The sequence below is a fragment of the Coloeus monedula genome (assembly GCF_965178545.1).
Source record: "Coloeus monedula genome assembly, chromosome: 3".
In the NCBI taxonomy this organism is placed as follows: Eukaryota; Metazoa; Chordata; class Aves; order Passeriformes; family Corvidae; genus Coloeus; species Coloeus monedula.
This window is the reverse complement of record NC_138783.1, coordinates 17,890,686-17,918,486: the sequence shown is the minus strand read 5'-3', so window position 1 is coordinate 17,918,486 and position 27,801 is coordinate 17,890,686. Positions and strand designations below refer to the sequence as shown.

Sequence of the window (27,801 nt, the reverse complement as noted above, 5' to 3'; positions counted from 1 at the left end):
CTTTTTCAAGTAAAGAAGGTGAGCGGTGGGCACTTGCAGCTGGCAGGACTGCAGGGCAAATTCCCAAAGAAAATATACAGTGATGTTATGATGCACAGGGAGGATAAAATGCAATGTAAATGGGGGCAACAAGTCTGTACCTAAGGACAACTTCACAACTCATTTTATTCTGTGGACTCGCATGTCCTTTTGGAAAAGGGACCTTTTGTGTATGGCTCTATGGGAGTGATTGATTACTTGTCTCACTGCAACAACCCCCTCCATAAATTCTTCATCTCCTTGAGTTTGTCAGTGCCCTGCATTCAGGGGTTTAGGGACTGCAAGACTCTTACTCATAGGAGGGAGAAAGGGATATAAATCAATTTTACTACAACAGCAGCTAAACCAAGTAGTACAGGCTCCTGCTGAAAGCCCCTTCATTTCATCGATCCATTACTCCTTTATATGGCACACTAAGGACTGCTACCTGCTTTATGAAATTAATTGAGGAAGAAACCACACACACCAGAGCAGCTCACTCTGACACTGTGACAGACACTCCTTTAGGACATGCAGGAGATGTTTAATAACACGGAGAATGGCTTTCTCTGCCAAAGCCACAAAGGCAATGGGCAGGGGGACAGTGCAGGGAATTGGCCAGCGGGGATATCTCATTTGCTCTTGCAAGAAGAACTGGGGAATAACTGGGCCCAGCTTCTGTTTTATTTATTTTACCTGAAAGATTTTCATTTGCGCAGAGGCCCTCAGAGCTCTCATTTCTCTCCCACAAGCGTGACAGGACCTTCCTGGCCTCTTCCAGACACACATGCATTTGCTCTCCCAGTTGTCTCTCTGAAGTCTGTACTGGTAGAGATTTGCTGTAAAGCTCCTTGCTGGGAAGCCTGTGGTTACAGTTGTAAGGTCTTCATAGTTGTCTGTGGCTAGGGCACCAGGTCATGACAAAGATATCTTAGGTAAAGCTTTGTTTAAACACTTGCACTGAAAATGATCCTGTTTGTTTTTAAGGCCAGACTGCAGATGTCATTACCCAGACAGAAGTGGTCCATGCTCTGCCAGGTGCTGATGTGACCCTGGTGTGCATGCTCCCAAAACCACACACCACCGAGGTAATACAGACGCAGTGGTCCAAGACTAATGGCAGCCTGTCTACCAAAATAGCTGTATATCACCCCGATTATGGCACCCATTACTTCAAGTTTTCTGTGGCTCCTTACAACTTTTCAGTGTCCTTCAGCACGAGGAGGTGCTGCCGTGGGGATGACACAGAGTCCTTGTGTTCCACCAATCCAAATGCCACCTCTGACTGCAGTTGGTGGGATCTGCATCTGAAAAATGCTACCATGTCCCTTAGTGGGCAGTACGAATGCACTTTTGCTACTTACCCATATGGGACAAAGGCTGCAAAAATTGAACTTATTGTCAAGGCAGCAGGTAAGTGATTGCAAATGAAATTTTGCTGTTTCCTAACCAGGTGGGGGAAAATATCAGGATAGATGAACATTTCTTGGTTGGTGATGGTGACTTGTTTGGGATTTACATTTGTGCCACTGAATGTTGCTTGTACAGTTTCCTATTTACCAGGCACTCTTTAGCTGTTTTGTCTAGCTTCTGATTAGGAAACCTTATTTGTTTGGTGGAATACAAAGTTAGATAGTAAAGTAAAGTAAAAAAAAGGTGGTGAGGCGGGTAGTTTCTGCATTTTCATTTTGGAGAAACATTGTGGAGGAGACTGGATGAGCAGCTCAGGATATCGTGGGACTAAGGATGTTGGATCTTCAAACCATGTTGTGCTACTGCTGTGGGCGTGCAGCACTGGGCACCAGAAAGAGAAAGCATCCTTGTCTGATTGAGGCTGAGGGCTGGCATCTGCAGGGCATGCTAGGTGTTAGCTCCATGGACGGATGTGTGTCCCCACCACCAAAAACACACTGGAGCAAAGCGGGGAATTGCTTAGGAGAATCACAGGAATGGAGATTTGGCTGCTTCTGTCAGCCAAAAGGAAGCTGGAAAGCAGCATGACTGCTCTTGGTAAGTAAGCCTCAGGGGAGAGTGTGAACACTAGGGAGGATATTTAAATTATCCTGGTAAAGGAACAAATTATTTAAATCAGATGAGAATGGATTTGACTGCAAATTAAACAACAGTGGCAATTGTCAGTGCAGCAACTTTGGGAACAGCTATTTAGTGTCAGCAGTGAGGGCAAAAGCCCAAACTGCTGTGAAGATGGAACTTGGCAGGGGTGTTGAGCTTGTTGTTGTGCACATGGGGAACTGGATTTAATGGCCCTAGAAAACTCTTTCTGACCCAGCTTTCTGCTAACAACCCAAGAAGGATTGAAGTAAATACAACAAACCTGGCACCGTTTCAGTTCAGAGGAGCTGCAAGGCCATCGTCCTCACTCTGCTTGTGCCCAGGGCTGTAGAGGCAACAGACATTCAAGAGTTAGGAGCAGGGTGGGTGCAGGTTAATTTAGGGGTATTTTAGTCCGCTCCCACTGCCCTTTTACCTGCATCATGAGGCCAGACTGGTAGTCCCCACGCTGGACCATGTTGCTCCTGTAGCATGAGGAGGTCCTGTGCAAGACTCATACTCCGGGATGTTTAACACTGATGGCCCCTGCGTGGCAGTAGCTCCAAGCATTTTGGTGCTATTATCCTGGAGACACATCTTGGGCAACCCTGTGGCACCCTCCTGCCCCGATGAACTTGCAGAGGCAAAGTGAGAGCTGGCACCTCTGCCCAACTCAAAGAGGACACAGTGCACACTGGATAATTGTGCCAAAGATGAAGCTGCCACTCTACCTGCTGTATGGGGTGTGTTGTAGTAGGCTACACTTTTGGAATTTTCCTGTGCTTCACAGGGCGGAGGGGTCAAGGGGAGTGCAGTGAGGTTCAAACTGTGCTGGTAACCCTGTGAAACTCTCCCACGCTTCTGTTCTTCATGCAAAGTTTCTCTCTCTGTTCCTTAGTACAGTTACTCTGCCAATCAGGCATTGCTTTTCTCTTGCCCTTGGTATGGACAGGTTCAATGCTGTTATTGCTGTCTACAGTGTGGGCAGCTCTTGTTCATATCAGCATCATTGTGGCTTTTTTCAGTAACTACATGATGTAGCAAGCTGTGCTACTGATGACTGCTTGCTAGAGAGAACTAAAAAATTGAGTTTGCTACCTTTTGCAGGTTTGTATTTTAAGGTAACCAGATTTGCAATGAACCACTTCCACTCAAAAGAAAGCAAAAAAACTTAATCCAGCCTATGAGTGGGATGGATAAAGGTGATAGTCTATGATGAAGTACAGTTTTCATTACCTCCAAGTGAAGTGAATCCAGGTGCACTCAACTTGTCAAAAGCCCACAGAGCAGCAGGCCTTCATAGGACAGACAGACAGACACAGAGGACTTTAGCCAACAGGCTGTTAATGAAGATGCGAGCCAGAGATGGGAGGGGGAAGCAAGAATCTGGGACATGTGATTGTGAGAGTAGGCAGAAGTTGTTTCCAGACTGAACTCCTGGGGTGACTACTCATTTCCTTTTTGCATGGTGGTTTGTCCCAGCAAAATCTTCTGTACAGTTTTGTTCCTGGAGAAACTGGAGATTTGCTTGCTTTGTTCTTTCATTATTCTCTCTGCACTGTCCAGCCCTGGGCTTCTTCACTCTGTGTCCTGCTGTGAGAACTGGCTCCTCAGGTTCTTCACTCTGATGGATGCGGGGGGAAGCTGCTCCTGCTGCTGGCTCTCCTGGGCACAGCTCTGGCACTGCCTTTCTTCACATCTCCATGGCATAAGCTGCGTGCTGGCACCATTGCTCCGTGCTTGGGTGCCAGATGCAAAGGAAGTTAGTCATCAGAAAGTCCCCACTGACAAATACCATGACAGTCTGGGACAGCTGGATATTCTCACTCCCCTCAAGATAAGAAATGAATGAAATACATATCTGTTCTATCTCCACATGCAAGCCAGATCTACCAGGGGACAGAGCTGAGGAGTTTCACTGCAGTGTGTGCTGGTGCCTTGCCTCCAGGGAAGAGAGAAGGCAGGTTTTAGGGCAGGGAGGATGGCAGGATGCACCACACCCCCACCTGCTCTGTGGCCAAGGGTCAGAGAGGTCAGTGCTGACCATGGCACTCACAGCACCTCCCACCCATCACCACTGCTCTTCCTGCTTAAATGCAGACATGCACACTCACAGACCCAACATCCGGACCACAGCAGCGCCCTGTTCACTGCATCACTCTGCCCAGCCTCCACAGCTGGATGGAACCCTGGATTGAGAATGGGTAGGGTAGGAGATGGTGAAATGGGTTTTGAAATGGATGAGAAAGGAAAGAGTGAAAAGTTTTGTGGTAGTGGGCAGGTTGAAGAATAACAAAAGGAACACTTACACTGAAAAGGAGGGTTAATCTTAACCTGACTGACATGCTGAATAGCTTGCTTAGTGAAAAGAAGGTCTGCAGATATCTCCAGAGAAAAGGAAATAGAGGTGCACAAAACTGATATGAAGGTTTATTGCCTCAGAAAAAAAAACAACTGTAAGATAAAAATTGAAGCTTCAAATTATTCTCAGCTCCGAAAGGAGACATCGTGATCCTGCAGTGAAGAAAAGCTTTTTAAAGAATTGCCAAAAAATTCAGGTAATGCTGTGAATTGAGTCATGAAACTGCAACTAGAATCAGATGCAGGGCTTTCACTCAAAAAATGTGTCTATGGGTAATGGTTGAAAATTACAGTTCCCTTCTAAACAGAAAAGTGCCTGTTCCTTGAACAGAAGACTAGTCAGCAATGGTTTTCAAATCATGTTTCTGATTTTCCTTCTTGGGTTTTTTTTTTTTTTGTTGTTGTTGTTGTTGTTGTTGTTCCAATGATAAAAGAGGAGAGGCACTACCTGAAGAAAGTGTGGTTAAACGAGACTTTAGAAATTCCATGCCTTGAGGACGTGACCTCAGAAAATTTGTCCACTTATCCTTTGAAATGGCTAGTGGTAAGTATTTCTCATCTCAGTTATAAAGTTCAGAAAGAACTACAGGGTATTTTTGCAGATTGAAATGAAAATGTTCTACATTACTGTGTCCTGTAGAATCTGCTAAAAAACTTATCAATCATGTACTGTGATAATAAAGGGAAAACGTATAAACATAGGGTTGCAACATACACACTACAAAATAATAGCTGTTAAAGAAATAAAGAGGAAAAATTCCATCTTAATTGCTTTGAATTTTTCAGGAGCACATACAGAGCAGGTCTAGGGAAAGTGGCTAACGTAAAAAAACTAAAATATTTCTTATGTTGGATTTCCAGTGAGTTTTTCTGTAGTGAAGCTTTAGTATCTGAAAAATACATGGTTACTGTGTAGGATAGTAAGACATCAGGCTGCTTTGAGATAGAAAAGAAAGGTACTGACTAATGTTTTTGGTTTTGTTAACTCTGTGTCATAGATGCCACTGAAGACATGCAAACCCAGTTACCAAGCTAACCAATGAAAAACTATTTTTAAGCAATTTTCTGTGAGATATGAAGCTCGCTATATTTTTGTACTTTATCTTGCTTTCTGGATAAATATTTATATGCATGTTTTCATGTAACCTTTTAGCATTCATTTTGGTGTGTAAAGATAAGTATCAGTGAGCAGTGTCCTTGAGCTTTGCTTGTTCATTTATATATGTTGTCACAGAGGAGCTGTAGCTGTTAAGGGTTTCCTTAAAGGTGACTTTCAAATATTTTAGGTTTTTTAACCTTTTGTTCTTGTTCGTTATCTATTTAGATCTGCCTTATGCAGGTCATTCTTAATATTAAAATTTTAAATCTTTTTGTAGGGAGCACCCTTATCCTTACTACTTCAATTTTGCTGGTTCAGTCTACAAAGTAGCAGAGGAAAGGGAAAAAACCCCAAAGGTCAGCTCAATGATATATGTGGGTTACCATGCATCATACAGAGTAGAGCTTGCAAATATGTACTGAGGCACAGATGTCCAGGACATGCTGGCTGCACTTACAGCTAAGGGTGGCTGTCACACAGACAATAAGGGGAGATAAATTTTAGTTATTATTATCAGGTTTTTCTACTTAAAATTCTAAAAGAGCAAAGTTTTCCTTGAAATTTCAGTCATATTTAATATGTATGGGATATTCAGCATAACTTAGAGATTGGTGCAGTGAGAAAGCACCTCTGTTGCTCTCTCTGCGGGCTACAGAGATCAGGATTCACCAGACACAGCTCATTATTCCATATTTTATTGTCAAGATGATGACTGCTCTTGGTATTGAAGTTCTGAGGGAGAATATATTGGGGAAAAAAGCCCAGATGTTGCAAATGTCCACTTACTGCTACACAATGTGCAAAGGAAGATTTTCATAGTGGGAATAGAGCTGGTTTACAAAAATTTCTCTCTGTGTGTGTCTGGGCTTCACAATTTTGTGGATTTTTCTGTACACAGGGTGAAAATGGCAGGAAAGAGGAACTTGTGACGAAGGAGCCCTCCTGTCCTGCTGTGTACAGGAACAGCAGCGTGCTGTACAGGCAAAGAGTCCTCCTGGGTTTCAACAGTGCCCTAAAGATTTCCTCCCCCAAAATCGCTGATGATGGCAGAGTCTTTTCCTGCCACGTGCTGTACCACCCAGAGAGAGTCCAGAAGAGCAGCACCACTGTGAGAGTATTTGGTAAGGGGCTTATGCCAACTGCCTGCTGCCTTGCACTTGGAAAGCTGAGACTCCTGTCTGGTTCTGAAGCCAATAACCTTTGACAGATACTGGGGGGCTTTTTAATATAAATATATTTACCTTGTCATTTTTTCAGCTGCAATAAGGTAAAATGTTAGTAAATAACTCTGGAGTTCTTAGAAGAATGTGAGTCCATCCCTTCAATTTCTGGCATGAAAAAACAGTAGATTCATTGCACATATATCAACCTCACTGCCATGCACATGGCCAGTATCTTACCCTGATGTGTAGGCTTATGTTGGGATTTTGTGGGTTATGGGGAAGCACACTGGTCATCAAGATCTCCATGTCCCAATGGCTATGCTGTCTGTGGTTAGGAAATTATGGCCAAAATTTAGTAAGCAGTTTGAGACTACTGTTGTAGCAAAGTCACATCCTCAAAAGGCATGTGACATTCAACCGCTGCCAGAGGCTCTGGCGCTGAAAATGAGGGTCCTGGTGGGGGTCTCAAACTGGTTGGCAGTGGCAGGGCCTGTGTACTTCAAACATGTAGGCTGGCATTTAATTCTGTAAGCCTTTCCCATCTTTAGTTACTTGCCTTGTTCCCTTTCAAGTGGCTTAGGAACTGCTCTACAATCACTAAGGTACAACTGAATCAGAAAATTGCTGCCCACTTGAAAACCAGGCTTTATTTTGTCTTTATAGGTCAGTTGGTCTGGAAAACATATTTCCAAAGCTCCTAAAGTAAATTTTAAACAGTGGGCCTGTCAACAGTCCCTTGACTGTAGCTAATTGTCCAAGGAAGCCCACAGCTTGAGGATGGCACAGATATTCAAGGCTAATGCTCTGAATTCAAAGAAAGGTTCAATAGGGAACAGCAAAAAAATGGAAAATATGTCTGGAGGCTCTTGGTCACTGGTGTAAAAGAAATAAAAATAGAAGCTAATGATCTGAAATCTCCTCTTGTGTTTGCATGATTCAGACACTTTTTAAAATCAGCATTTCTCAAATAGCAACAGTGTTACCTGGGTAATCATTCAAGGATACTAACATAGTTGAACTCTCCTCCATCACTGCTGGTGCACTTGCCTAGATTTGTGTGTCTCAGCCTAAGAGGTTGCTTTATTTCGCTTTTTCTCTGAATTATGGTGAGATGTGTGCTTAGCTGTGCATGAACCCAGTACAGAATATCAGTACAGCACGGTAGAGAAGCAAACTAGAGAAAACAGCTGTGGCCCATGGTGGTGAACAATCTATTTCTCAGTAAGTGCTGGCTCACTTTGGACCAGGGTGCTGTGCCACCAGCCTCTCTCGCAGGGGTCCTGAGGGCAAAGCTGGGTGCAGGGGCTCCCTGAGAGCCCTGAGGTTTGTGGTGGGTGCTGAGGAAAGTGTCTCAGACCTCAGGCAAGTAGAGTCCACCTCTCAGAGGAAGTGTGCTTTTGTGCTCCTAGCCCTTTCACCTCTGAATTTTGCAGGTAAAATAACTATTTTGCATCCTGTCTCACTCTTTTCTGTTACCATTTGCTGAAGTCATGCCACTTACGATTGCACCATTCCAGCCTTTCTCCATTTACTCTCTTGTGCTGCAGCAGGAGGAGAGACCAAGAGCAGAGGGCTTAGAGCTTCCCCCAAACCAGCCCACAAACCCACGCAGCGCTGGGAGAGACACTGCTGAGAATAATCCAGCACTCTCTAGTTGACATGTGGGGACAAAGAGCTTTCAGATGACAGCACCTCTCTTGTTCCTCGTGCTGACCAGAGAATAAAGAAATGAGTGTTTCTGTTCTGGCAGTTAGATCCAGCCTCAAATGGGTGAGACAGTATCTGAAGATAGTGTATGTATACAATGTCAACAACACCTTATGGCAGTTTTATCTGTCATCCTGGTCATTAGCAACGACACAGCTAGGGGAAAAATGCCAGTTGAAACCTGGGAAGGTTTTCCCATCTTGGCAAGCCAGAATCTCTCCTGTCACCCAAACACTCATGCAATTGAACCCCACAGGCTGGGTGGCTTGAAAGCAGGGCAGGGAGGGCAGGCAGATATTGCATCACAGATCTGTAAAGGACAGGAGAAGCAGGAGGAGGAGAGGGCACCTGTGAGAAACTTCTCATGCACAATCCCTCTGACAAATACTTCAGGCAGGGCTAAACACAGCAGAGACAGGCCAAGTCTGAGGGGTGCCAGTAGTGTTCTCTTTCAGTTGTTTGAGGTGGCCTGAGTACGGCTGAGAATTGCACCGGAGAGGATGGAGAAACCATAAAAAAAATCTCTCAAGGAAGTTGAGAGTTTTGGCATGTTGAGTAAAAACAGACATTCAATCAAGATAGCTTTTTTTAAGAGGGTACTTTTGGACTGAAATACTTTAAAACATTTCTCTTCTAGAATAGAGTTCTTTTAGATAAAATTTTCTGTGAAAAGGTATGGCCTTTTCATGTCTAACTTTGCCAAATATTGATTTCTCCTTTTTGAAAGAGTAAAATCTCAGCAGCAGAAACTACTGAACTAAATATTGAATTTCTGCTAGATCCAAAACCTTGGTAAATATCCTAGCAAGACAAATGAATGTCAAAGTGTTAACAGGGGCTGAGATGTTAATTGAAAAAGATCTATTAGACCATTCAGAGCTATGTGTGAGACCTGCCTGCCAGAACAGTTACCCCAGCAAACACGTCTTGTCAGAAACAGAGGACAGCGCTCAATACGGGTGTGGAAAAGCATACCCATTCTCGTCAAAAAAACAAAAGGAAGAGCACGCACTAGACCAGACATCATTTAGCCTCCCAGCCAACCTCTGCAGCGATTAGAAGATCCAGTTTACCAGACTTTTCCCTGTATCTGAAAAAGTATGGCTGTCTTCTGCCAGCTCCACTACCATCTGTATAGTTTTGGCAAGGAAGAAACAAGAATGAAATCTTAAGATGCTCATTTTCTGATAGGAAGAATCTATAACCACTGCCCCAGCTCACCCCCCAAAACAGCAGAAAAACCCAAAACCCAGAAGAGGGGGAAAAAAAAGGAAATTCCACTAAAAAAGTACCATAAGTCCAGAAAACCATAAGGCCATGATAATTAAATGTAAGTCATGCCCAGGCACAATCCATCAGTAACATCAGGCAGAAAAATGGAAATTAGAAATAAAGTCAGGAGAGTCCTTGGTGGATTAGTTGTATAAAACAACAGGGAAACCTGAATAGTTCACCTCAGGGGGGAATGTAATTACCTGAGGTGGTCCTGTATCAATTAACAGGGTAAGAAAAAGAGAAAATTATTTTAATGGTAGAGATTAAACTGAGGTTTAGGTTGGAAATATAAAGAACTGTGGATCTCCTAAGTAATTCAGGGAGGGCACTTGTTTCCAGTCCAGTTTCAGGGCTCAGAAAGGGCCAGATGCACAATTTATCTAAGGCTTTTGAGATTTGCTACATATTAACATAGTTTCAGCAGTCCTTACTTAACAAGTCAGTCAAAATTGCTCCAAACCAGGTATCCCACTGGCTAATTTTGAAATGCTGGTTTAGAGAGGCTTACAACATCTGATAGCTTTAATTTACACAGTCAGCTGTGCCCAGAACCAAAATGCTGCAAAAAAAAAAAGAGTTTTTTGTTTCATGTGGATGTGGTCATCATCTGCTGCTCTGCTATGAAGGTGGGCTCTGGGCTTCCTGGCAAGGCAGGAAGCATCTGTGGTGGGACACTGTCACGCATCTGTCCAGGAAACAGCATGTGGGTAGCTGGCACCCTAAATCAGTCAACATTTTGGGGGATGATTCACTGGAGCATTGGAACATTCTTTGGAGATACCTTTGGCAAGCACACAGAGGAACCAGCAACTGGGGTGTGTTTGATTTCATAGGGCCTGGGAAGGGTGGCTCTGCTGTGACTGCAGGATGGTTTCAGTTTGTTTCCCCGGCAAAGCCACCCAAGCCTAGTTGAGGTAGGCGGTGAAATACATCATGGATCCTGAGGCAATAGCTGCTGGTACAGGCTTGTAAACCACTTCCTCGACCTCAAATTGCAGCTGTGCACGCTTTTATCTTGCTTGATGTGTGGCTGGAGGTAGGATTTACTTTCCACTCTTCTTATGAAACAAGGCTGTTAAGTGTTATTAGAAGCTGTTACTGTGATCTGCAGCATCCATTTCTCTAACATATTTATGTTTGCTTTCCAGCTTACCCTGAGATCTTCATTAGCCTGCAGGAGGGCTCAGCCAGCACCTCGCAGAAGGTGAGCCATTTTGGAGCAAAGAGTGATGCCTGTGACTGCCACCAGCAGGGCCAGGGAACTTGAGCTGAATCACAAGTAGGAGGGACCTCCAAACTGACAGAGTTCATAGGGCAGCGGGCAAGGCAATGAGTTAATGAGGTGCTCATGCCCTTTCCTCTGAGCGACTCCCGCCCCCTCAGCAGTGAGCACAAACTGGAGCTAGCTAAAGCCTTCTCTGTTGTGTGGGCCTCTCTTTCAGTTTTGGTAATGGCAAAACCTAAAAGTCTGCTGAATTGCACTGGCCATGCTTGGCATAAAACATATTTATGGGGCATAAAACGTATTTATGGCTCATGTGGCTGACTAGCAAGCCTCTCTGTCTACTAGCTATGGTACTTTGCTTCCTGTTCCATCTCTCCAAGTTAAAGCTTTTGATCTGCAAGTATCTCAAATTAAGAAGGTTTTCCTTGGAAACAGAGCTTGTGGACAGGCAGAATCTTGTACTATCCATAACCACCCACCCCACACAATCCATGAGTCAGTTGGTTCTGCAAAATGGTATCATTTTCCTGGTGACCTATTTCTGGGTGCGGTGTTGGACATTGCAGGCTTTTGTCTGCACTGTCCTGTTGAACAGAACAAGCTGCAATCATGGGACTGGACAATAGAAACTCCCCCAAGAGCCTCTGTCTGTTCTTCACCTCCAAGTAACTCCTTTACTTCTCTTTTCTGCCTTTTCTTGCAGGGCTTAAATCTAGTGAGGATATCAGATTAGTATTTCTTCATAGGAAGAATTTATAAAATATTATGACCTAAAAATGCCTGAAAAATAAGGCAATAATGAAGAGGAAAATAGTGGGGAGCAATTACACTACAAGCCCATGTGCTGTTTACCATGGCAGGGAAAGAGTTTCAGCCGCGTAGTTTCAGTCTTTGTACTGAATGATCGACTTCTGCTGACTTCAATACATCAAGCTTGCTTTCAACTAAATGTGGGAACCACTTTCTTTGAAAGAGGGAGCAAGAGGGGTTTCTGCTGCATGAGTAGCACATGCTTTTTTCTTCTGTTGAAAAGAACAAGGCCATTTCTCTTATAACAGTGTTTAGTACTTAGCAGTGTCATAACCTAAACTAAGGTTAAGCTAAATAAACATGATTGGGAATGTCCAGGCAGCATGAGGATGAGACTGCTCACCCTGCTAGTGCCCAACCCTTATCCAGCCTTGATATTAAAGTCCTGCCCATCTATTGTTTGCTGAAAAATTAAATAGAGCACAAACACAGATCTCGGGAACAAATGGCACAGAACCAGGACGACTGCATCTAAAGCATCCAATTCCTTGTGATTTCTGGAAATCTCTTACATATTGTGTCTGCTACAAAGGTATCTAATTTTGTATATTCAACATATCATTGGGCTAGGCAGTCTTTTTCATGGGATTATTTTCTTTATCTGCCTCACGAAGGAAGGATTTACATGGCAATCAGAAAGTGTCTCATTTTCTTCACACACACTATGCCAATTACCAATTCCAGTGTTTTTCCATGTGGGTGTTTGTCACTGGGGGCAGGAGAGTGGGGGTCACTCTACATTTCTCCAGCCACAGCACAGGACTGGAGGGGGTTGGAGTCCTGATACCCAGGGCAACGGGTGTGTCCCTGAGCTCTCATTCAAGAGTGTCCACAATCAGAAAAATGAGGGGAGTGGGCAAGAAACACAATAAAGAGGAAGAAAGTGCTTTCTTTCAGATCAGGATTGTGAGTAAAAAAGCACTGTCTGTACAGGAGTTTAGAAGCTGGCAGCCAGGAGGGAAGTGTCGGAGGCTCACCTAACATACATATATATACATATGTGTGTGTGTGTGTGTGACTGTATGTATATATATATATAGATAGATGTATAGATGTAACCTAACAACTGCCTTTTGCTGTCCTGCAGCCTAACGTGAGCTGTGTTGTGAGGAAGGCATTTCCCAAGCCGAGCCTCCTGTGGTACATGGATAGAGTGGGCCTGATGGAGCAGCCTGGAGGTAAAGCAACCTGTCCACAAGAAAACAGCACAGCTGCAGGAGTGGATCCCAGGGAAAGTCATGGCTGTTACCCACTCCTGCCACAGGGAACCTGTAGGGGTCTATCTGGCTGAAGGGGGGAGCGCCAGGCCTCCTCAAAGGAAACAGCTGGCATATGGCTGTGACCAGAGTCCCCTGCAATTGCCAGGGATGGGAACTATGGTTTGGCATGACCACACCGTTCTTGCCAAATCTTTGACAGTGTCTCAGCAAAGAAACCTGTGGCTATATGAGCCTGCTTTCCAGTACTGATGTTTTGCACAGCTCTGACTTATAGTTTGGAGTGTAACAAGAGGGTCTTTTCTTTCTTTTCCTCTCCCCAAGAAATTTCTGTGGTACAAGAAGACTGGCAAGACAATGAAGGTTTCTATGGGTTGAGATCAACGCTGATGCTGCAAGGGACCCATGAGACATATAAGATGTTCTCGTGTGTGTGTCTGTTTCCCTTCCCATGGAATGAAACAAGGACTATTTCGTCAGAAGAAATATTTGTTTCCTTCGGTAGGCTTTTCACAGATAGGACATATCTAAAATGTTAACAACACCCAACACATATATTCTCTGTTATTTAAAATACTGAAGAAATGCCAAGAGTATAGAAGCTTTATTGTACAAGTCGATCACACAGCTTGAACTCTCTGGCAGGTTTTTTAGCTCAAATCTTTGCTCAAGCCTCTAAATGAGCTAAGAAACTCCTGCACAAACAGAAGACACTTGTTTGTTTAGGCAGAATCTTGCTGTCCTCCCCATACCCAAAAATATTCTAGCATAGCCACATGGCACCAGTGAGCTATTATAATCATGTGTTTCTCACTGAGCACTCATGGCTCCCTGGGAAACCAAATCCTCAGACTCAGGGCTAAGTTTTACGTCTTCAGTAAAACATGCAAAAGGCTGCACTGCTGTGGGTGGTAGAGAAACTGCCCTATAACCTGTACTGTAGGAATTGGCTACATGATTAGGGAAGTGGGGAGAAATACTGTCCTGCTTTTTTGGTGAAAGCGGGAGACTTGGCAGTACAGTTTTCAGCACCTCTGAGGATGCAGTGTGATGGGTGAGAAGGGCAGACAGATTTCCTTTAGCACTCTCTTGTGCATGTCTCCTCCTCAGGTGCAAATGCATACCTTTTAAATTTTTTTTTTTTGTGCATGCTCCCTGCTGCACAGACAATATGACTGAGCTGCTGACCCCTTAGCAGCATCTAGGGGCACATCACCTACCTTGGAAACCACTTGCATCTCAGCTGGGTTCTCTTGTGGCTGCGTATATTCCTATTGGCGTGTTTTTCCACAAAGTAAGACTGCAGCAAAAGCCACCGCTTACTCCTCTGGAAACATAGCTTCAGAGGGGAGGGAGAGAAATCATAATTTTTCTCAAAAATGACTCATTTCCTCCAATTTGCAGTTTTCTAGAAAAGTATTCACATCGAAGAGATGTCAATTAAAGCAGTCTATGTTCTTGCCTGCAGGCTATGCTAATGCTAAGATAGATCCACTCTGTACAAAAATGTTAAAGTATTTAGATGTGACAGAAAGGAAAGAATTACATTAATTCTCTGCCATACTTTCTGCAAAGGTGCACAGTATGACACAAGCCCAAACTAAATTTTCAGCCTTTATAACTACTTTTAAGAATTGCTTTAATCTTTCTCTGTTTTATTTCCTTCACAGACAATAAGTCTAATGAAGCCTCAGCTGAAGTTTTTACTACCACAATTTCAGATGGTAGGATAAATTTGAGAATAAAATAACTTGGGTTGTGTTCGAGGTGCATTTATAAAGTCCTAAAGCTGTTGCAGCATTTACTACTCTAAATGGGTAGTAAGGTACCCCTTTCTGCAGCTTTGACTTCAGAGAAAATACTATAAACCAATATTTTGGTGATGTAATCTATCATAATTAAGACCAAACATAATTAAGCTCCAGCCTTGAGGGGCACTTAATGTTATTTGTGATGCTTCAGCTGGAATTTGAATATAGTTCTTTCAGTACTGAACTAATAATTAAAAATAACAGCCCTGCTAATGGAGGTTCTACCTTCTGCTTAAGTACACAGCCAAGATCCTCAACACTTTTGCTGTGTTAAAGAACTGATAGATGTTTCTTAATTTGTGTAAATTTGGTAAATCCCTGCTCTTCCCCTGCAAGTTTGTCTTATTATCAGCTTATTGCAGACAGATGAATGTTCTCTCCACACCTCAGCCAAAGCCCTTTGGGAACACCTCTCCTGGAGCAGTTTGCTCTGCTCCGCGTGGGAGGCAGCTGCACTTTAGCAGGGGGTTACATGAGTGTGTCAGAGAAATGCTGAAAGCAGATGGCATGAAAAAGTATGGGTTTTGTGGGAAAAGCTTCTGCAAGTGCAAGTTGTGGCAGGCCCTGGGGGCTCAGCCAATACCCCACTGGGCACCAGAAAACCATCCCAGATATTGGGGAGGCCTGAGAGAGGGAGACTTTTTCCTCTGCTGGCCTCTGCAAGGTGAGCTCTCAAAGGAACCCTAGCAACTTCCATCAGGCCACCACCCTGCTTCACCTTGCACACTGCAGAACCATCTGGGAGCCAGGCACATCTCAAAGAGCCTCGCTGCTCTGATTTTTAGACCTGTTGCATCTTTGGTAAGGAGTGCTTTACATCAGCCAGCTACTGTGAAATCCCTGTTAGCATGGGCAAGGCAAAGCTGAAATGCAAATGGAAGAGAAGCAGTCAAAGGAGGTACAAGTGTTAGCACAGAAAAGCAGCTGGGGAGTGGATAGTTACCTGCTTATGCTAAGATCCAGTCTGCAAGGGTCACTCCCACCCAACGCCCTCCACACGTGCCTGACCAGACAGAGGTACCTTCTGGCTGCCTTCCCAGATATGTTTTTCTAATGGAGTGTGTGAGCTTTCATAGATCTCTTCCTTCATGGACCTCTTTGGGGGAGACATAATCCATCCTCCTAGCCTACTCAGGGAGTACTTTGCCTCTTGTGATGGGAAAAATAAAGAAAGAAAACAGATATCTCAGGACATATATGCAACTTGGGCAGGATGGTGTCTCTGCTGAGCTCACCTGTGTGGTTAACAGTTCTTTAATTAGAAGGAATAACTCCCCCTCCTCTTCTCTGGGGACTCAGTGAGCACTTTTCAGTGCAGAGTGTCTCTGAAATTTCCTCTCAGAGTTGCAGCCTCTGATGTGCCTCATGGATGGAGCTGTGCAGCTGACACCACCAGGTCATAAATGTCATTTCAGCATCTGTGCTAATAAGGTGACTCTCTTTGTATGGAATAAACCCATGTGATTCATTTCTGGTTTTTAAGTTGAGGTGCCAGGGGCTCCAAAAATTTTTCCCCAAAACCTTTGTTTCCCTAGGGATTTCTCAGCACAGTTACCTCAGGTGCTTCACATTTCCTTCTGGACTGCTTGGCTGAGTTGTGCATGAAAAGATTATTTGGAAATTTGGAAATTAGAAATTCTTGCTCCTGAACCTTTGAATCACCCACTTTCCTAAAGCAGAATAAGCACCTTTCTCATGCCGAATGTTTGCTTTCATTTGTTATAGACTTTGGTAATTCAACACTTACATCTGCTGTCATGAGAGCCTCAGCTAAGGGGGAAAAATACTTTATTTCTTACTCAATATATGTAGGATCTGTGCTTGACCACTGCCTAAATGTCATGCACTCAGAGTCCAAGGTGTGACTGGGAAAGGTCAGTGTGCTCTGGTACTGACAGTACCAATGGGCTGCTGCTTGGGAATTTGTGAGCTGTGAGGTTACCCAAGCAGAGATCTGACAGAAATCTTGATAAAACTGCCAAGTTAGGGCAGCATGTAAAATGGCATGCTGAATATTATGTATTATCCCTACACATTTTTATAAAGTGGAATAATATGCCTATAAAACTGTAAATAATTTTGTCCTATTATGACAGACAGGTGCATGTAATAGAAAAGTTAAAGCCATCACTTTTCCTTGACCCAACAGCAGGGCACATTCCCATTCATTAATTTTATAACTAACTCTGTTTTACCAGAGCATGGATATGGATTATTACATGAAACTATCTTCAGCAATTGAGAGGAGAACCCTCAAGAGCAGGTGATCTCCTGGGCTTATATGGCTGTGGCCTGTTGTCATGGACCATTTCTGTCAAGGCCCTGGCTTAGCTGGGGAGCACCACATTCAAGTGGATGATCCACCCCAGAGCAGTCAAACTGAACCCTGTGTATAACAGCACAAATAATCAATGCCTGCAGCCAGCCAGCCAGCAGGAAAGGGTCAGCACTGATAACATCAGCCATCTGCAAGTGCCCACTGGAGTTGTGAAATGAGTTTTGAGCATTTAACCTTAACTCCCACAGCAGGATTTCTGCTGCACAGTCTGCATTTACCGAACAGCTACTGCAAGCTCTTTGATCTAGGTTGTTTTGTGATTTATTTACATTATTTTCTAAAGAACTTATGGACTAAATGTGATACCATGTAAACTGTCTTTAGAGCACCAGACATCTCTGGCCTCTCTGGATTTCACAAGTCAAGCAAATTTGGCTCCTGCTTCCACAACACAAGGTAATGAATTGAATCTGTTTTCTCTATTGCTTCAACAATGTAGAAAAAAGACACATAAACACAATAACCATCTTACTTTTTTTGAAGCAAGAAATTTAATATCCATTGAAGTCCTTTTCCTAGTACATAACACACTAGGAAGTACACTAACCACTGTCAGTGTAACCACAGTTCAGGAATAAATATATGAGAAAATACTGTCTTGATTTTATCTTTTTTAACGCTCTGTGTAGGATATATTCATTAATTTTGTCAACTGAACAGACATCGAGTGTTATTGGCGTTTACAAAGAAGTTAATTAGTGTTATTATAGTGCTTACAAAGAATACCTATTGTCTTTAGTTAAATATCATACCTAAATAGAATACTGGAGGAAGATACTAAACACAAGGCTTTGGCCTGCCCCAGAAGAGTGCTCTTTGGGAGATAAATCACTCAACATAAAGCCCTGGGGCTTGCAGAGGCTTGACTGAGATATTCCAAGGCTGGAACACAGATTGCAGCAGTGCTGAAATGAAAGTTTGCTGCTTCTCACACTGCCTTCCCCATCTCCAAAACGGAGACACCTGCCTGTCTGACAGCAGAACAGATAAGTTGCTTGTCCAAGTTGAATGAAAGCCCTTCCGTCTCAACAAAAATATTAACAGCAAAGGCTATAAATATACAATGTGAACAGAGAGGATTCTCCTCACTGAATTATACATTTCCTCTGGTTGAGGTGGTACGAGAACAAATGTGAGACGAATCTGAGCCATTTTTCTTCTGCAAGTAGCCCAGGAAGCAATTGTCTTTTATCAGCACTCCCAACATGTGCCAGTCATGGTATGACAACCCTGGGTTAGTGCTTCTCCTCTCTGGATCACTGCTGGTCCTCACACTGGTGCCACCATCAGCTTCTTGAGCAAATCCTCCGGGCTACAGTCGAGACACGACACCAAGGCCTAGCCTGCTGTTTTAGTCTACTGGTTTGGTTCAGTTCCTGCTATTTTGCAAGTTTTTAATAAAAATCTAAGAGACTGCTGAGAATGGATATGAGGGAAGAGTGCACATATATAGGCAAGAGGAGGAAGAGGGGAAGCAAAACCAAGGCTGTTAAAACTGTAGCCTGGTTTTGCTTAGCTTCCACAACAGCTCCATCACTGAGCCAGAGTTGCTTAGGCTTTGAGTGATACAGTTACAGCTGCAGTTCACCTTCTCAGGTTTGTTCAGATGGCTTGATATTTTTCCAAAAATGAGACAGTTGTTAAGAAAGACGGATTCTTTTTAGTAAATGTGAAATTGTTCTCTCGGGAAAATGAAGGTCTACATGCCAGCTGCCATCTGTCTGTGTTTGAATATCAGATAAATAGCTATCTGAGCTCTAGAAATTTTAGCACTAAAAAAATGCTTAAAGGAAAATGTTAAATAAGTTGTTATTTGGCATCAGACATTGCAGGTGTGACTCTTGTAGTCTAACTTCTTCAAAACTTCCCTTTTCTAGTAGAGAAAACAGTTTTGTTTCACTGGAACTGGTGACATCCTGTCTAAATTCTGATTTTTATGTATGTCTGTTCATCACTCTACTGGTGTCAGGTCGAAACAAGCCAGTGCACTCAAGCTCCTGAGGTTCACCTGAAACTAAGCTGAAATAGAAAAATGCTTCAAATGTTTTGTCTAAGTTTATTTACCTATCTCAGTAAAACTCCTCTTGAGTTTCTAGCTTGTGATAAGCTTTCAAACCAGACAGAGCATTGTGTAGTGCTTGTCTGAGGGAAGCCAGCATCTCGAGTAGTGGGCTACACCTGTTTGACCTCAGTCAGAAAACAGGGAAAAAAGAGAGGGAAAATGAAAAACAAGTGATATGGCTCCCTACAGCAATTTTTACAAGCTTGTGTGCTTTTCAGCAGGAACACTGACTTCTACCACAGAGGCAAAAGGCTACATCAGTGCCACAGCAGTCAGCGAGACTTTGACAACAGCACGTGAGTAGACAATGCATCTCCTTTGCTTCACAGGACTGAAACAGAGGGGTTATGAAAGTGCAAATGTGGCACCAGCTCAGTGTGTGTTGGGTTGCAAATCTGGAGCATCTTGTAAAAACCACAGCAGCAGATCTTCAGGTCCTCAATTTGTGATGCCTTTTCTCAGAGCATTAGCTCTGTGGTGCTTATTTTCAGCCGCTAGTTGAGAGTCACCACATTACCATGCAAAAATTATTACTAAGCATGGAAAAGTTGTGTCTGAGCAGAGGCCAGAAGTCAGGTGGAGTAATGTGTACCAGATTTTCAATATCTCACAGAAGCAATTTCCCTGTTGAGTTCCACTGAGTTAGAAGATAAAGGCTTGGGTTTCCAAGCTGTCAAGGATTTGCAGTGGCAAAAGAGGAATGAAAAAACATTTGAGCAGCCCAGTTTCATTAGACATATTTATTTTAATAATACTACAATTGAGATAGTTGCTAAGCAAATGTAGTGAGTGCTGAAGGTAGTTTATAGATGAAATAAATTGCTGGAGAAGCTAAATAAAATCGCAGAGCAGCAGTGAAATAATGAGATAATGTGGAGTAATAAAGGCTGGCTAATAGAACATTGAAAGACAGCCTCATTAAAGATCAATAAATCAATAAAAAAAAACCCTAGGGTGAACATTTTTTCACTAATCTTTCCCTTTAGAAAATCTCCGCTCAGCAGTACAAAGCCCATAGTGACTTTTCCTTTTTAACATCTTGGATTGCCTTTGTGCGTTTGGAACAGGCAGGACCTGTCAATGTGCTTTTGCATTTGCATGGGAGTCGTCTTTTGGCTGAGGCACAAATGTAGCAGCCGCTTTCCATTTTGTGAATGTATTTTTGGTAGCACTCTGGTGCTGATCTACCCTCGTACAACCCACAACCGTGCATTTATACCACAACCTTGTGACAGCTTCTAATGCTTCACAATTATGCTCTTGCACAGCTTGCTGGTTGCAATTTTTGCTAAAAGCATGCTGAATTGCTCTACTATTTGCAGGGCATACCGTGTGTTGCACCACTCATCCGCACATCCCTGCCACTGCTTCCCTGCACCTGTGCCTGCCTGAACACCAGCTAAGAGATAAGGGCCTTGAAGGGTCCTCAGTCCAGCAGCTGTAATTGAGGGCAGTTTCAGGCACCAGTGAGCCTGCTGAGGCACACACATGTATCCCTGTGCTCTCCAAGGGCCACTGGGCTCCTATGACAGTGAGTACCATTATCATTTTGGTCCTGAGATGCTCTAACACAAGCCATTATGTAAATAAGAATAAATAGTGCTCATCAGTGTGCTGTAGAGAGCACAGTGCTATCGGATCTCTATAAGTGTATATGCTTTTTTTTTCGTATGTAACTTTGTAAAATGCCATGCATTTTACAAATGTGAGATCTGTCATGCTTATTCACATAAAATCAAACACCTAGTAAGCAAGGAGAAAAGAATTGAATTAATATCCAAAAATCTCAGCAAATATTTATAGTGCCCTAAAATTGGACTGATTTTTGGAAGGCTTTTTAATGCACACATACATACATACATACATATATATACACACACACACACATACACTTGAACTCTCAATTTCAGCCAAAGCTAGCAAGCATCTCACCATAAAGAGATTTGCTTGGTTCTGTCTGGTTAGCCATTTACATAATTTCAAGCTGGTTTTTTTGTCTTGGATTTATAAATCAGCAGCTATACCAGAGACTTTCAGGTTCCTCCATTATTTCATTTGTTGTTCGCATCAGAGAAAGTCAAAGAGTACAAAATAGCCACAGTAGAGCCTAATGAAGTAGTCATGTACAGGCTTGTAAGATAATCAAAGGACATGATTCCGTTCTGTACAAATTCGAATGATTCCACCACTGAATCCCCACATCAGAAGTGCCATGGCAGCTCTGGAAATGCTGTGCCATTGTCTATTTGAGTATTTTAGCTATTATTTCAGAAGCTGTGAATGTGGAGATGGCTAGAAAAAACAGAAATGTATCCTTATGGAGCACTGATCTTAAACATCAGTAGCTTAACTGTATTAGGAAGGGAAAAAACTGTCTATAAACAGATGATGGATGATTTTTGTGGTTCAGACAGTACTTGACAGAGGAGACTGAGGTTTTGCTCAGTCATGACAAAGGCAGGCTCTTTGTGTTGCTGCTAAGCCACTTAATATCTTTAGGTTTCTCATTACCATCAAAGCAGTAAAAAGCTTATTCTCCCAGACGGCTGCGCAGCTCAAAGCTGTCTCAATGCTGTCTTGATGGAACATCTTAACAGGTGCTTGCTCACTCTTTTTCTTTTCTCTTTTCTCTCTTCTTTTCTTTTCTCTTTTCTTTTCTCTTTTCTTTTCTCTTTTCTCTCTTCTTTTCTTTTCTCTTTTCTCTTTTCTTTTCTCTTTTCTCTCTTCTTTTCTTTTCTCTTTTCTTTTCTCTTTTCTTTTTTCTTTTCTTTTCTTTTCTTTTCTTTTCTTTTCTTTTCTTTTCTTTTCTTTTCTTTTTTCTTTTCTTTTCTTTTCTTTACTTTTATTTTTTCTTTTCTTTTCTTTTCTTTTTTCTTTTCTTTTCTTTTCTTTTCTTTTCTTTTCTTTTCTTTTCTTTTCTTTTCTTTTCTTTTCTTTTCTTTTCTTTTCTTTTCTTTTCTTTTCTTTTCTTTTCTTTTCTTTTCTTTTCTTTTCTTTTTCCTCCCCTTCCCTTCCCTTCCCTTCCCTTCCCTTCCCTTCCCTTCCCTTCCCTTCCCTTCCCTTCATTTCCCATTCTCCTTTAATTTGATAAAAGTACACTTTTTATCTAACACCAGGTTGTAGGCCAAAAATGTAGGCATCTTGCCAGTGAATTTTTACACCCTGATCCTGGAACTTGATTTCCTCTTTTCAGCAGGGTGAATAACAGTGGGTTCAAAAGACAACCTTCATTTAAAAAAAAAAAAACCCAAGTAAGTTACTAAAAATGTTCTGTGCCCATATCTTTTTAGGTAACCTGTCCTACAGCATCACAGACCAGACAATTTCAGCTACCAGAGGAAAAGATTTGTTTACTACCAGCAGCCTGTTGAGCAGTACTGGTGAGACATTATCCTACAAATCCTCTTGTTTCAGCATGCCACTGCAGAAGCACAAAACCTGGAGCGTTGTTTTGACCAGGGGATTTCAGAAAAAGGGAAAAGAGATGAAAAGAGGAGTCAGCTGCTGTGTCCTCATACCACAGGTTGTCACAGGCTTTTGGCATTCCAGCCTTCTCCTTCCATCTGCAAGCAAAGTTCCAGTGCATGTTTTCTTCCAGCAGCAAAATTTGGCCAGTCACACTCGTGCCCCAGGGAAATCTCACAGCTCGTGCAGCAAGGTGGACTGGCCACAGCACTGGCTGCCATGGTGGGTAAGACCCAGGCTGGGTGCCACACCAGTATGGCCAGCCTTGCACAGGGTGGTGATGCCAGCACAATGGGAGGTGACACTGAGGCATATCGCCCATGGACCTCTCTGCACCCTCTGGCAGCTGGAGAAGGACTGTGCTCCTTCCGTCCTTCTTCTCCATGCCCAGGACCTCAGGGCACCTCTGTCAGCACACACAAGGTTGACTGGGCAGAAGGGGGAAGGGCACAGGAATCTCAGCATCCAGTAGGGAGAGGCAGCTGGAATGGGACTGGGATGCTGTCCTGCAGACAAGAGTTCACCTCAAAAGGCAGCTGAGCCCTTGGCCAGATGTTTTGGCAGGCTCTGGTGTCAGTGGTGCGAAAAATGAACCACTGAGAAGGAGGGCTGGGGTGGGCAGATGTGCCTGTCTGCACTGTGAGCTTCTAGCAGAGCAGCTCACAGGGGAACTTGAGAAAGCCAATGGTTTTTTGGATGAATGCTCTCTGGGCTGTGCCTAAATAATCTTGTCAAGAGAACCAGTGGGTGGCTGAAATCAGCTCACACACCCAGTCAGAACAAAGGTGGCCTAAGCCCATAAATCAGAGCTGCAATGGTTGGAATTTGGGATCCTCAGCCTGGTGATGAGGGGCTGCACTGACACCAGCGCCGTGCGGGGCAGGGAACAGCGAGCCACAGGCAGCAAACCTGGATTTCCCTCCTCTCTGAGGACACTCTGATGAGCTCTGACTGGTGTGTCCCTTCCAGGTGACAAGAGGAATACCAAAGCCAGTCGCTTCCCCTGGCCAACAGTAGTAGCTGTCCTGCTCCTCATCTGCAGCTCTCTTGTGGCTTTAGGCATCAGGAAATGGTGTCAGTACCAGAAAGAGATGTAAGTACAACTGAATGGAACCACAGGGGTGGGAGGGGTGGCACAGAGGGCAGCACAAACTCTAACCCACCTGTTTGGATTTACACTTTTTCATTTGAGATGACACATAGCACACAAGGCCTTTAAGTACATGAATAACTAATGCCATTTTTTTCATACAGTATGAAAAGTGGAGTGTTCTCAGTCCTTTCATCTGTTCTGTGGGTTATCTTTAAAATAAACTTTAAGAAAAGAGCTGCAGTGCAGCTTCAGGGTGTAAGGGAAGAATAACAGTCAATTTTTGTCCCCAGAGCCCCCCATTTCTATTAGCCTCCCTGCCAGCTGCTTTTGCTCTCTCATTTTCTATGGTTACTTGAGGACATGTTTTAATGAAACTGTACTTCTAGGGCAGCTCTATTTGAGTTTTGAATAATATATGTGAAAGTAGGCTACCCAAAACTCAATCCCAGTCAAAGAAGTGTTGAGTTTGTAATTATTACCAAAGCTTGATTCCCTGCTAAAGCACTCTGAGATCTACTGGTGAAAGCAATAGCTACAAGACAATTATTTTTTAATCTTACTAACATTACTAAAACACTCAAAAAATCATAGTTATAATTAATCACTTATGATTCTAAAAAACCCTCTTGAAACACAACGGCAAATCCTGCATATCAAAGGTAAAAACAGGATTGATTTTTTAAACTGATTTGGGATGGGACCTTTATTTACAAATTGACCAAAAAAAGTTACGAGTCTTTAACTACACCTTCAGAGAGCAGTGTGAGCAAAAGGCCTGTGCAGGGGTTTTGAATGGTTCATCAGGACCATGTTCTCTTCTTTTAAAACATGAATGAAGTAAAATTGAGGTGGGAGCTGAGAAAGCCAAATGAATACCAGGAGGTGTGCTGGGGTTATAAAACAGACTCAGGGAAGTCACAGTATGTAAGAGCGAATGTCAGGTGCTCTTATAATGACTTAGTGCCAATCCACCTCCTCCTGTGAACATTTTACAAATGTCTTTTGTGTGACTTTTGTGTGATAGTGCATTTTCTCTCTTCTATTTCAGTATGAACAGACCTCCATCTTTCAAGCCACCGCCGCCTCCAATAAAGTACACCTCCATGGTGGAGTCTGATGGGACTCCCCCATCCTGCCATGAACTGGAAAACCTGTAACATCACCCACACCCCTTGTGTAGCACACAGAAGACTGACACAGTTAAAAGGTTCTGCCTTTAGAACAGTGATTACAGGAGCTTGGTGTTAATGACCCATATTGAAATTCAGAGGTCCTGTATGACATTAATTTTGGCAGCTGAGCACTCCTTAGGACACTCCCTTCATCCCATGTATCTCTAGGTATGCACTACGTTAACACCATCGTGAGTGTCACTGTGAGATTACATGTGCTTAATTTGAACTGGGTGATCGACTGGGAATTTGCTGTCTTGTCCATGGCAGCAGATTCACACATCACTCTGCCAGCCTGACTGAAGTGTTGAAGCTTGTCCATCTATTAAATGTATAGAGATGACAGCTCTGCCGTATGGACACCACAGTTACATGGGAAACAGTGGCTGAACACAAGATTTTGAGACCTACATGAGCTGTTCTTGCAATTATTTATTTTTATTGTGGACTAACATAACCCAGCATATAATTTTCTATCACTGTGAAACCAAAAGAAAGAATCAGCACCAAACACAGAAAGAAAACATTCTGCATCTCTTGGCACAGGATTGCAGCACCGGATCATGGAGAGTGGCTGGTGAGATGAAAGGTCATGGTGCAGGCCTGGTGCAGGTGTGTGCAAAGAAGTCTCATTGTCATCGGTGAAGTCACAAGAAAGCCAATTTTGGGCTCATGTACAAGTCACCTGTGGGCCAGAGACTTAAGGACTGAAGCAAGCCTAAAGATAATGGAAAATTCTAGTCCTTTTGAAAGGCCTTTGAAATTGTACTTACTTTTAAGTCTGCGCTTCAGGAATTATATTTACAGTATACATTAAAAAAAAAAAGAGAATTTAATAATTTTAATTTGGTCTTAATGAGCTTCCATCATTGCTATTTTCACATTTTCCAAGACCTCAGGGGTAGTTTCCCAGGTGGCTTAAGCCTGTGAAAGAGATGACCCAGTCTTCCCCCTGTCCTACCCAAGCTACAGATTTCCTTGTATTGACACTAATGAATAAATGATGGTGCAGAGGGTGGGCTCAGCTTGGCCCTCTGCACAGTTCTCAGCCAGGTCAGCAGCTGTGTCATCACCAATGCAAGGCACCAGAGCTGCAGGAGGAGCACTGCTTTTGGCAGCAATTACAATACCTTCAGGCAGCCAAGAAACTGTCCCTCTAAGCTTGTTTGGAAATGCATTGTTACCACAATGGTATTTCTGCAATTAATGCAAATCAGCTAAAATTCAATCATGTCAGGCTTAAAATTGATATTCTGATTTCGGAATGGGATTTGCTTTATTTACTGCTAAACACTGGTCGATGAGTGTCAGGGTTCAGAGCACTGTATTTCCCGGGACTTTAGATTAAATTAATGGCTTACTGGAAAAAATGATCTCACAGACCTTTTTAGCGTATTTTGTTGTATTATTTACCTTATAGTACAAGCAGTTCTAAATCCATTGTCTGTGTGGAACAGAAAACACTTTGTTTCCTACAAAACTATACCGACCAATGTTAATTTGAGCATTTCTTGTCTGTGTGGTGTTGTAGGAGCACAGTAGTTAAACTTTTGTCCTACTGTCCGTTGCTGCAAAAGAAGGCTGATTTTTGCCCTTAAAAAAATAAATTAGGAAAAAACCACAAACAAACAAACAACAACCCCCCCCCCCCCCCCCCCAAAAGATGGATAACAGGGTTCCAAGGGGTGTGGAGAGGCAAGACGTTCCTCCTTGCCATTAGACGAGGATGACTGTCTGCAGAATACGTGCCGAAGGGGAGTTATTTTATTATCTCGGGTGTTCTGATCCCCACGGTTGCTTCTGGCCAGAGATGTTCCCTCTGACCGTGAGCAGCGCTCATGGGTGTCACCGCTCCCTGCGGTGAGCCCCGCTCCCCGACCGCCCATCCCCGAAGGATGCTGCTGCTGCTGCCTCCGTAAGCGGTGCTCGGCAGGGTAACGATGCCCGGGAGCCCCCGCCTGGCTGCGGGGCGCTTCCAGCCTCTCCCGAGGGTTTTCCTCAAAAATCCCTGCGCCGGGACACGCGGGCGGGCACAGCAGCTGCGCTCCCGCCGCTCGCCAGCAGGTGGCGCCACAGCACCGCGCCCGCCGCCGAGAGGGGCTGCTCCCCGCCTCCCTTCCCTTCCCTTCCCTTCCCTTCCCTTCCCTTCCCTTCCCTTCCCTTCCCTTCCCTTCCCTTCCCTTCCCTTCCCTTCCCTTCCCTTCCCTTCCCTTCCCTTCCCTTCCCTTCCCTTCCCGTCCCGTCCCACCGGCAGCAGCGCGGGAATGCGGCGGTGTCCCTGCGTGCCCCGGGGCGGAGGGACGGGCACATGGAGGGTGCCTGCCCTCCTCTGCCAGCTTCAGAGAGGGAACAGGGAAAAAAGGGGCAGCCATCAGATTGCGACCTGAGAGAGGAAATCCCCTGCGTGCCAGCCCCATCTTCCTGGTTTTCTGCAGCTAAATTTGGTGTAGGATCGTTTCTATTTCTGTTTGCCTCTATCTGTTCCTCACCACACTAAGAATAGAACATACAGTTTACTCAAGAATTGTAATTTAGTTCAAAACTGACCCCTGCTTTAAAGAGAATAAAACCCAACCAAACAAAACACTCAACTGCAGCAACTTCAGCTGCTCCATCCCTGGAAGTGTTCAAAGCCAGGCTGGATGGGGCTTTGAGCAACCTTGTGGAGTGGAATGTGTCCCTGCCCATGGCAGAGGGGTTGGAACTAGATGATAACTTCAGATTTTTCTTTAAACACAGAGCATTCTATGATTCAGTGATTGTTTTTGGCAGCTGCTGCCCCAGTACATAAACTGGAATCATTGGGTTGAGCTTGGGTTTTGTCAGCTCTGGAATTAATTGGCCCAGATCAAGTTACCAGATGCTTGAAGGTGGCTATGGGAGTATTGGATAAAAGCTTGTCTGTAAGCGGAAAATGTTAAAAGCTTGCTGTG

At 43.6% G+C, this 27,801-nt stretch overlaps 1 protein-coding gene across 1 annotated transcript in view; it reads left to right on the top strand.

Annotated features, from left to right (window-relative positions):
• CD96 (CD96 molecule) overlaps window positions 1-24,853 on the top strand; it is a gene marked incomplete at both ends in the record, with an annotated part of 30,677 nt that extends 5,824 nt beyond the window's left edge. The window contains 12 exons of the mRNA XM_082279029.1: window positions 1,006-1,431; window positions 4,866-4,975; window positions 6,429-6,651; window positions 10,824-10,879; window positions 12,798-12,888; window positions 13,252-13,428; window positions 14,598-14,651; window positions 17,401-17,472; window positions 19,357-19,434; window positions 22,429-22,518; window positions 23,573-23,696; window positions 24,745-24,853. Of these exons, the coding sequence (XP_082135155.1) occupies window positions 1,006-1,431; window positions 4,866-4,975; window positions 6,429-6,651; window positions 10,824-10,879; window positions 12,798-12,888; window positions 13,252-13,428; window positions 14,598-14,651; window positions 17,401-17,472; window positions 19,357-19,434; window positions 22,429-22,518; window positions 23,573-23,696; window positions 24,745-24,853 (1,610 nt within the window). The remainder of the gene's footprint in view (window positions 1-1,005; window positions 1,432-4,865; window positions 4,976-6,428; window positions 6,652-10,823; window positions 10,880-12,797; window positions 12,889-13,251; window positions 13,429-14,597; window positions 14,652-17,400; window positions 17,473-19,356; window positions 19,435-22,428; window positions 22,519-23,572; window positions 23,697-24,744) is intronic.
• Window positions 24,854-27,801: the final 2,948 nt, after the last annotated feature.